This window comes from Hibiscus syriacus, unplaced genomic scaffold (assembly GCF_006381635.1).
Source record: "Hibiscus syriacus cultivar Baekdansim isolate YM2019G1 unplaced genomic scaffold, ASM638163v2 tig00110319_pilon, whole genome shotgun sequence".
NCBI classification, from domain to species: Eukaryota; Viridiplantae; Streptophyta; class Magnoliopsida; order Malvales; family Malvaceae; genus Hibiscus; species Hibiscus syriacus.
In genome coordinates this window covers 1,596,820-1,607,975 of record NW_024062678.1, presented here as the reverse complement: position 1 = coordinate 1,607,975, position 11,156 = coordinate 1,596,820, and the positions used below count along the sequence as shown (strand labels likewise).

The window sequence follows — 11,156 nt, the reverse complement described above, 5'->3', positions numbered from 1 at the left end:
TCAATACTTAAGATAATTGAGTTTAGGTCAAAACCCATCGAATTCGTTCTCCATCTCTTATGTCTACTGGCCTCTTGGGTTCCTTTAATGGCAGCTTATGTGTTTTTTGGTTGTACATGTTATTCCCAATCATGTACTGTTTTATTGTGTGTTTGAAAAAAATAATTAATTTAGTCAAACCTAATTTTATATTATTGAGAAAACTCGGAAATACAGGTAATTGACGAAGATGACAAGAAGCAATCAACTGCGAGCATATCAACTATCAATTTAACATATTCTAAATACCAGCTGGAATATACTTTAAAATCTCTTCTGCTTTGTCTTTTTCTATCAAAATATTATCAAAGAGAAAAAAAAGCATTAATGACAAAATATTTGGAAAACGTGTGTTGGTTGTGCTTTCTTTATTTATTTGCTCGGACCACTTTCCTTTCCCCAAATCGACCCGAATTCGAACGGTTGCGTTTGCAAAAATATGTACGGCTTAGTCAATAAATTATGAAAATTTCTAAACAAATATTTTATTAAAATGTGTTTGGAGCTTCTTATTTAAACCATTTATTTATCTTCTACTGTTGTTCACAATTTGTCTAGATCTCTCCAGGCGTCATAAGATTGCTGCAGGCGTTTCTGATATTTTCCCAGAAAATTTGAGGTTAGAATCTGTCTGTTTATCTATATTCCGTTTCAGCCTTATTTCATGGAACTCTTTCTTCATATAACTTGCTATTAAGCTTATATAATGTATCCGTAACAGTTGTAAATGCATTATATGTCCGACCCTTTTTGAAACCATCAGGTCCAGGCATTCGGAGATGGATAAAAGAGAGAACCATGTTTCCATAGAGTTGCAGGAATCAGCCTCGGCCGAGCCGGTTCCTGAGCTCCTCAAGCTTATAACGTCCAGCGAAGTGGTCGATTTCGATAGCATCATGGTGAGTCACACTTGCACCTTCTAGTGGATGATCTATATTTCATGTGTCCTAAATGTTTGCATATGTAATCTTTGTTTGGTCAGCCGGAAAGTGAAACATCTGTTTCCTCTAATGGTCATCAGAGGAAGTTTTCTATTTCAATCAGCATGCCATCTTCTCCTACAGGAGCTACCTCTGCAGGCACCAAGAATGTTTTAGATGTTGAATACAATGGAAAAGGTTTCAATGATTCATCTTCGGTCAAGGCTAGTAAACCGAAGCCGAAAGGAGTCCAGTTTCTGTCTCAGCCAATGCCCAAAGGATCAGTCTTTGGGGAGGCAGCTCCTAACATTAAAAAGCTCAAGGACAAGAGGTTCAATTCTTTCAAAACATGGTCCGGTAAGCTCGAAAGACAGCTAACGAATTTACGTGGAAGGCAGCAGTCGGAAAGCGAATCGGAAGAAGAGTCCACGCAAAATTCAGGGCGTGAAGTATTACCTGTGGACAGATACTTCGATGCACTCGAAGGACCGGAGTTGGAGACCTTAAGAGTATGTTCTTATTTTTATCATCCTGTGTTGAAATACTTGTGTTGCTTGAAGAATCTGAGACCATTTAATTTGACAGGCTTCTGAGGAAATTGTGCTTCCAGATGACAAGACTTGGCCTTTCCTTCTTAGGTATCCAATCTCTTCATTTGGTATATGTCTGGGAGTTAGCAGCCAAGCTGTTATGTGGAAAACCTTGGCCACTGCTACCTCTACAAAATTTCTTCACATAAGCCTGACTGTAAATCTCATCCTATGGTGGATATCGATCACTCTCGTAGCCGTCGTGTCTTCCATCTACCTTACGAAAGTTGTTCTCTACTTCGAAGCTGTTCGTAGTGAGTATTACCATCCGATACGGATCAACTTCTTCTTTGCTCCTTGGATAGCTCTTCTGTTCTTAGCACTTGGAGTGCCACCTTCAGTTGCCACAACCCTGCCAGTAGCTTTATGGTATGTTCTTATGACCCCATTCCTCTTTTTGGAGCTTAAAATCTATGGACAGTGGATGTCGGGCGGTCAACGGAGGCTTTCCAAGGTGGCTAATCCTACGAACCATCTCTCGGTTGTCGGGAACTTTGTTGGGGCACTATTGGGTGCATCAATGGGGCTTAAAGAAGGGCCTATATTCTTCTTTGCTGTTGGATTGGCTCATTACACAGTCCTTTTTGTAACCCTTTACCAGAGACTTCCAACGAATGAAACACTCCCCAAAGATCTCCATCCTGTATTCTTCCTGTTCGTTGCAGCACCGAGTGTTGCTTCGATGGCATGGGCCAATATCCAAGGATCGTTCGATTACGGATCACGGATCGCTTACTTCATCGCCCTGTTCCTCTATTTCTCATTGGTAAGTTGGCCACTATGTTGCTTTAACTTCACTTATAGGCTGCATTCTTAGTAAAAGCTAAACTATATGATGTTTTGCAGGCAGTTCGGGTTAACTTTTTTAGAGGATTCAAGTAAGTGCAGTACATTCCTTGACTTGTATAGTTCAGTTCTTTAGTTAGTTCGATTCTGATTTCTCTTCTATTTACAGGTTCTCATTGGCTTGGTGGGCGTATACGTTCCCGATGACCGGTGCCGCGATTGCAACGATGAGATATTCAAGTGCAGTCACAAATGTATTAACTCAGACTCTTTCTGTCATTCTGTCTGTTGTTGCTACATTGACTGTAACAGCTCTGCTTGTAACGACTATAGTGCACGCCTTTGTCCTACGAGACCTCTTCCCCAACGACATCGCCATCGCCATTAGCGACAGGAAGCCGAAACCTCAAAACAAGTGGTTCAATCTTTTAAGACATGGCAGCTCAGATCATGACATTGAAACTTTCTTGAAATTTACAAATTCTGAAAGCAAGGACATAGAGGTTGCACTAAAAATTCCCACTGCAGAAGCTACTAGAGTGTAGAAACTTCATGCATCTGCCTTAGTTTTCGACCATTATCCGGTTTTTTTCTGGAATCTTGAGCACTCAGACATGTGAGGAATGTCCAAATTTGGAGTTTTGAAGGGTTCCGGTGACCATGTTTGCAGAGAGAAATGATAGTTTCTGGAAGTTCATGAAAGCATTGAATATTCATCAGTTGTAGATAGCAGTGTGTATGAGACTGATATATAATAAATAAGTTATTTGTGTTATTTTTGTTCCTTTTTTGAAAAAAATTCCAATATTTACTAGTTGAGCTTTGATGGATTTTGAGTTTAATTTGCTTAACCAATCGTCCGACGTTCAAAGGAAACTGGAAAGAAACTGGAAAGAAACTGGAAAGAAACTGGGGGATTTATATGTTATCCTTTAAAAATAGGGAAAATCTTGGAAACAAGTTACTGTTAGTAGGTTATAGGAAATATCAATGGTTTAGGGGAAGAATAAACCATGTTTTAGGGAGACTAAAATAGATTTAGAATAAAAAATATAAAGAAAATATCAAAAATATATCAGAATTTGAATTTTTTAAAAGGACGACGACTATCTTCACCTGCTCCTCTCTCGGTCTATTCCAAATTAGTTGTAATTTTTGGATGAGATCCTAGTATTTATGAATTAAGGTGTCGTCTTATATATGAACTGTTTTTCAATTATCTTTGTAACACATCTTGAAATGGCTCAATCGAACTTTGAGAACTTAAGATATGTTTGTTTTAAGGAAGATAGTGTAAACAAAAAACTGGATATGAATCTAATATGTAAGTTCGTAGTAATTTCAAAATTAAAAATTTATTTATATTTACCGTATCCATACTATGTAATTTGAAAATTATCGTTTCAGATCTTTGTATCTGTATCAATACAACATACAAAATGACTAGGTATGGACCCTTAGAAGACCAATCACATGTTAGTTCAAGCCTTAAGGGTCCTCGGAACGAAGGGATACTTTGCACCAGAATACTTTAAAATAGGTATATGCTTTCTGAGTTCAAGCAGTTACGTTTATAAGGTATTTAGGGGGCATTGTCAATTATTAAGAAAAATTATAAATAAATAATATCTTATAGTCATATCAGATATATATATATATATATATATATATATATATATATATATATATATATATATATGCTTCAACTTATCTTTCTAAGATAGAGAAACTTTGGTATATAGGTTTGGCACCCGTACAAAATTTTATGAACAATTTCACAGGGCATTTGATTCTAAAAGCCGATGTATACAATTTCGGAGTAGTACTCCTAGAAATATTCTCTGGCTAAACCATAACTAAGCAATCACATGGGGCTGCATAACATCATCGAACAGAAAACAAGGAACATCGATATGGAAGAAGCATACAAGTTTGCTTCAATCATCTGCCACTGCCCTTAGCTCTGACCCTAAGGATCGACCCACAATGGATGGAGTAGTAGCAAGTCTAGAGCAATTGCGGCAAGACATGTCACTCGGCAATATGAAGACACTTAGACTATCCAAGTACCATAGAAGGGCACACATATTACAACAAGTTACCAAGTGAGTGTTCAATTATCTCTAAGTTTTGAACCTATCAAGTGCTCTAAGTTACCAAGCTAAGAACTATCTTCATATTTTTACATTATGATTAACGTGAAGCCCATAGTTCATAGACATTTGGATAAGTGCTTGGTTGTATCACAATTCGTGGCATGGAATAAGTTTAATATTGATATGCATCACTAAAAGTTGAGGTAATATTACAACTTCGTAGAAGAAAGGAAAGAAAAAGAAATATAGAAAATACACTTGTAGAAGAAATAAAATTAAATCAAGTATTCTTACGTGATAAAATGATAAATAAACCAGTTTAATGTATCATATTATTTTATTATTATTAAGATACGACTGTTAATAGTAAAATAATATATTTTTGATAAATTGTTATTTTCGTTATTTTTGAAATATCAATATTTTCTAAAACATCATTGTGTTTATATAATTTACCAAAAAAATAAAATGATAAGTAAAGAGTCTTATCACAAGAATTAATATGTTTAAGTGGTTAAAAAAATTATTATTTTTAAAAGTCTTAGATTTGAGATACAAAGGTGATTGAGTTTTTATTATTAAATAGTTGAAGATTTTTAGAGCATATATTATATTATAAAGATTAATAATAAAAAATGTTTTAAATCAAAGATTGGCACGACGTCGTATTCTAAAAATCTCAACTGTTTTGAAAGTCGTGTATAGTGCAAAATGGAGAAGAATAATAAGAGAATAGCTCCACAGTCCATAGTAATTGTCGATATATACTAAGCTGCCGCCAAATTTAGCGGCGATATCTCAAACCCTCGCTTTCTTCCTTAAAAGTATCAGCGGCCTCTTCCCGTCACACGCTTTCATTTCCTCTCTTTTTGTCGCACATTTTTGCAATGGCTCAAGTGGTGGACACTAGATCCATCCACGCTAATTTCTTGAGCAAGGGATCTGGAACCATTCAAGAGCGAGCAGAGAAGCTTAAGCCTGCGAGCTTCGCTTCGAAAGTGTTGGTAAGTGACGCGAATAAGAGCAAGGGAGTCGTCCTTAGGACGAAATCTAGGATTACTGCGAAGAGAGCCGCACGTGCCGAGCCTGAAGTTATTCCCGTTTCACCTGAGGATGTACCCAAGGTTTGTGCCGCTTTCAACCTTTTGATCGTCGCTTTCATTTGTGTTTGGCTGCCGGCAACGCATGCTAAAAGATTGTTTTTTTTTAAAAAAAGATAAATTAATCGAATCGACTTTTCTAGATCTTAGTTACTGTTTTTTATTTATTTAGAAGTTGAGCGAGCATAAGGAGTGCAATTATAAGTGAAGTGATAGTATTATCATGTAGCTGGTCCAGTTGAATAGGGTTTTGTTTGGTTTGTTGAAAATGCAGTATCATATTAGTGAAATTTGCATAACCGAATGTTTTTATTTCCTTTTAAAAATGGGATTTTTTTTTACCACCGTCTACTATTAAGAAGAAAAAGTATTTAGGACTTAGTCAAAATTTCCAGTGAGATTACAAGCCAGTGTTTGATGCAGCGTCGGTCGTTTTTGTGGTAAGGAAATTATCCAAAGAATGTAACATAAAAGAGGAATTATAGGGGGCAGGGGCATTACATTCACCCGTTTTCCCTTTCCAGTTAATGAAAAGGAACCTTAAATTGTATAATTTAAATTTTCAGTTAAAACTACCAAGTATTACTCGTATTTCACTTTAAGTAAGTTTTTTCTGCTTATTAACACTGGTATAGGATGAGTAAATTGCTTGTTGGATGACGTAGTCTCTATGATTTTGATTGCTATAACAAATCATGGACAGTTGCATATAGAAATTAGCCAAAAATCATTGCTTGTAACTTTTCTTGCATATTTTTTTTTTCTTTAGAGGGAGGAGCAATATGAGCAGTTAAGGGGGATTCAGCATGTAGGCGATGCATCAGTGGGTATGTGGTCCAATCCTATTGTTAGACTTAAAACAAAGATTGTTTGCACAATTGGTCCTTCAACAAACACACGGGAAATGATATGGAAATTGGCTGAGGCTGGAATGAATGTTGCACGTTTGAATATGTCTCATGGAGACCATGCATCACATCAGAAAGTTATTGATTTAGTCAAGGAATATAATGCCCAATCCAAAGACAACACAATTGCAATCATGCTTTACACCAAGGCAAGTACCCTTAATTTCATTTTCTTTTTACTGTGTAAAAGCTGGTATGCCAGGTTGCTTGAGTCAATGAGTTTGGTGTTGTTGGAGTTAGACATCAGGGGGACCTTTCTTTTGCAAGATTATTGTCAGGATTGTCATCTTAGACAATGCCTTTATCATAAACCTATATGATTGTGCCAAAATTTTCTTGGATTTTGTATACAGGTTCAGTTATGGTAATGCTAGCACTCTATCTTGGAGTAAGACCAGCAAGTATGTACAAGTGACAATATGTTAGTCAGTATCTGGTTTGGAGACTTAATGAGAGAGGCTGTAAATTGTAATATACATATATATGTAGATGTGTATGCATATAGTTTTTGTCTTCATTCATCCAATTAACTTTTGAGGTTATGAGCCCTTAAAATATTGGACATGGTGTTGTGGGCAACAATAATATAACCGATAGTGCTTAATTTTCTTCAGATGATTCTATCATTTCATTTATTGTTTTCTTATGAGTACTTGGTTTTGTTTATTAGGGCCCTGAGGTTAGGAGTGGCGACTTGCCCCAACCAATTACGTTAACAACTGGGCAGGAATTTACTTTTACAATTAGGAGAGGAGTTGGGACAACTGATTGTGTATGGGACAACTGATTGTGTCAGTGTCAACTATGATGATTTTGTTAATGATGTAGAAGTTGGCGACATGCTTCTTGTTGATGGTATGCTTCCTTGAACTTCAACAGACTGCAAAAGTATGCATGTTGGTTAATTTTTAAAGTTTTATATGTTTGTTAATCACGGTACTCGATCGCAACACCAGCAGCCAGCATGCATGTTTTCATACCAAATTTGATATGCTTTTACTGTTGTGATTCAATTATCAAGAGTCTAAGACTGCAAATATATAATCTGATATAGGAAAGCATTTTCTGATAGAAGAATTTAATGATCTAGAAATTAACTAAAAGGATTTTACCTTGTCTACCATGCTCTTGATTATTTAGCTATGGATTTGCTGATGTTGTTTCCAGGATTGTATTCTGCGGTTCTGCCTAAACATATACATCAGAAGTGAACAAGATTGTTTGATTATAATGCAAAAGCCTATGCGAATGCACTTTTAGCTTTTTCGGATCTTTCTCTAAATGAAAAATGAAACCTATAGCATTATAGAGAAATTATGTTGACCTATTGACTTAAGCTGGTTCAGAGCAAAAGTACCTTATAATATAAAATCATCTTACATTTCAAGGCTAATGTGCATCCTCTCATTATCAAACAAGAGCTTAGTGTGCTAAATAGTCTGAACTAGATTTTGAACAGAAAACACTAGAAAATTCTCAGCCTGACGATTTGTCATTTTGTTGATTACATGTTCCTCTGACTACTGATTCATGATTTAGGTGGTATGATGTCATTGGTAGTGAAGTCTAAGACAAGATTCAGTGAAGTGTAAAGTAGTTGATGGTGGTGAGCTTAAGTCTCGGCGGCATGTAAATGTCAGGAAAAAGTGCTACACTGCCTTCTATTACAGGTTAGTTCTTGAAATTTTAATTGTTGTAATTTCTATTACTTTGTAGATTTTCCACTTTCCTCTTCTTCTTTTCCCTTTTTCTCCTACTCTTTCTATATAGGGTTGAGAATGAGCGATGGGTTATTCGTTTCAGTTGGTTTACTGCAGAAAAGGACTGGGATGACATAAAATTTGGAGTAGACAATAAAGTTGACTTTTATGCTGTTTCCTTTGTTAAAGATGCTGAAGTGGTTCATGAGTTGAAGAATTATTTGCAGAGTAAATTTATCTTGTATTTTTTTAATGAAATAATAACTGTCTTTGGTATATGCTTTAAATTCTCTTCTACTAATGTCTTTTTTCCTTTGCTTTTGGCAGTTTGTGATGCAGATATTCATGTTATTGTTAAAATTGAAAGTGCAGATTCTATTCCAAATTTGCATTCAATTATAACAGCATCTGATGGGGTGATCACTTAATTTTTTTTATTGAATCCTTAATGCAGTTATTTTGAGGTTTATATTTTATGCATATGAAGGTGTGGATAGTTTTCTGGCTATATCTTACCTTCAGCCGTGTCTTTGTTGAGGAGAAGTATTTTCAAATTTTTAGGAAAATTGGTGCTAAAGTGTAACGATGCTTTTTTCAAATATTAAGTACCATCTGTGATGTTAGAAAATAATTCTTGTTCTCTTATTTTAGGCAATGGTTGCTAGAGGAGATCTTGGTGCAGAGCTTCCTATCGAGGAGGTTCCTCTATTGCAGGTTGGTTTAGTTTTTGATTGAACATTAAAAGATAATTCATCAAACATACTTTATTTACGTATAAAGAAATGAAATTTATTTGTTTAGCCACTCAGAATTCTAGTTGGTGTAAAATGTAGGAAGAGATAATTAGAACATGTCGAAGCATGGGGAAAACTGTTATTGTGGCAACCAATATGCTTGAAAGTATGATTGTTCATCCAACACCAACCAGAGCAGAGGTATCTGACATTGCCATTGCTGTTCGTGAGGGTGCTGATGCTGTCATGCTTTCTGGAGAAACAGCTCATGGAAAGTAGGTTACTTAAGTTTTTACATGGGATTCTAGAAATTTTTATTTTACATATTCCTCTTCATACCTTCGTTTTTCCATAAATGGCAAACAACCCCTTGTTAACTTTTATAGTAAAAGTGGATTTGATTTTGTCTTATGCTAATAATAGTGATCTATATTGGAGTAATTGTTTATATAGAAACTCCACTTGATGTAATTTGGAACGTCATGTGCTACCTTGCTTTATCTTTTCTCTCTAGCGGGTAATTGCATGAACGGTGTGCAAATTACTCTACCTAAGTGCACTTTAGTAAACAGATTTCACTTTCTTGCAGGTTCCCGTTGAAAGCTGTTAAAGTGATGCATACAGTTGCACTACGAACTGAAGCAACCATATCTGGTGGTGAAATGCCACCTAATCTTGGTCAAGCTTTCAGGGTCATTTAGCATATTATATGTACTTTCCAGTTTCCATATGCTTTATGCCTTTTTTCCCCTTTGTTTCTTATGCTGTATTTTTCTTTATTAACTATCAATTCTGACTGCAGTTACTTTTTCTATGTAGAACCATATGAGTGAGATGTTTGCATATCATGCAACAATGATGTCAAATACTCTTGGAATCTCCACTGTTGTCTTCACTAGAACTGGTTTCATGGCCATATTACTTGGCCATTATCGTCCTTCTGGCACTATCTTTGCCTTCACAAATGAGCGAGTTTGACCTGTTCCTGAATCTCAAAATGGTTACTGTATAGTTCCTGAATCTCAGTTCCTTCTCCACCGTCTGTCTCATTCTTCTGCTATGGCATAATAATGGTCTACCCTATTTGAGGCTGACTTGATGAATATATTAATTCCATGTGGGATTATAATGTCTATGAATTCAGAAGTGCAACATTTCGCCAGTATTGTAATGTCGATGTGAGGATTCAACCATTACTGGGCTTTATAATCTTGAAAGTTTGACTATGACGTTATTGGTCATCCAGGAAAAGGGTACAACATAGATTAGCCTTATATCAAGGATTATGTCCCATATACATGGAGTTCTCAAATGATGCTGAGGATTAAGAATGCTTTAGCTTTGTTGCAGGTAAGGTTTTACCGGAGTATTCATCATGAAAGTTCCCTTAAACTGGCTGGCTAGTAACTATAGATTTAGTTGTTCGTGAACGAAAGTATCACGTGTCCTAAACTTCAGTATACTTTGGAGTTCCGTTCATTTGATTATGCTGTTTTCTTGCAAAAAGATTGAGTTTTGATATGGCATGGTAGAACTAGTGTGTGCTTGTTTCATGAACTCAATGGTTGATGTACAGAAGCAAGGAATGGTGAAGGAAGGAGAAGAGGTGGCTCTTGTTCAGAGTGGCAGGCAACCCATCTGGCGATTCCAGTCCACTCACAATATCCAGGTTCGCAAAGTGTAGTGGCTTTCGAAGAGAGAGCCCGTTTGGCCGAGATTGCTCAAGATTTCTTGGTATGCGAATATTGTCCGAGTACGAAATATGAGATAGGAAGTAGGCAGGCCAATATGCTTGAAAATATGACTTCAAGGTTTAAACTACTATACCTTGTACCTTTTTTCTAGTCAAGTTCTTGTTCCATGAATTTTATTCATGATATTGCCTTTGATTTTAATTGAACTATAACTATATTTCTGTTTTTTAATTCTCTGATGATGTTGACTGCATGTTATGTTACTATGTTAAGGTTGTTCAATGTTGTGCTAAAATCTATTTCTGAAATCTGATATAATATATTGTTTATACTCACTGCTATTGTAATTATTGCGTTTTCTTATTATATGATTTTAATGTTTACTCTATTATTGCATGTCCAATGTCCAATAGTAATATTGTTTATTCATTATATTGCTACATCACAATGAATTTTCTAGTCTATTTATCATTTGTTTTTCATCCTTTTAAGACTATACAAACTCTAGATCAAAATTTCTTTTATTAATTATATTTTCGTAATAAATATTTATACTCTTTTATGTTTTTTGACTGTGATATAAGACGTC

General features: G+C 35.6%; 1 protein-coding gene and 1 pseudogene across 2 annotated transcripts; both read left to right on the top strand.

The window, feature by feature from the left end:
- The first annotated feature begins 589 nt into the window (after positions 1-589).
- On the top strand, positions 590-3,108 carry LOC120117332 (S-type anion channel SLAH3-like). Of its 2 annotated transcripts, none has more exons than XM_039137622.1 (5): positions 590-658; positions 803-938; positions 1,022-1,468; positions 1,545-2,315; positions 2,396-2,431. In XM_039137622.1, the coding sequence occupies exons 2-5, from the start codon at positions 819-821 to the stop codon at positions 2,429-2,431; spliced, it is 1,374 nt and encodes a 457-aa protein (XP_038993553.1). In that variant the 5' UTR covers positions 590-658; positions 803-818. The 2 variants fall into 2 exon arrangements, with proteins under 2 accessions (XP_038993553.1, XP_038993552.1); XM_039137621.1 differs by lacking the exon at positions 590-658 and adding an exon at positions 2,505-3,108 and having other exon boundaries at positions 804-938; positions 2,396-2,427.
- Positions 3,109-5,280: 2,172 nt separating this feature from the next.
- On the top strand, positions 5,281-10,575 carry LOC120117331 (annotated as a pseudogene).
- The last annotated feature ends 581 nt before the right edge of the window (positions 10,576-11,156 follow it).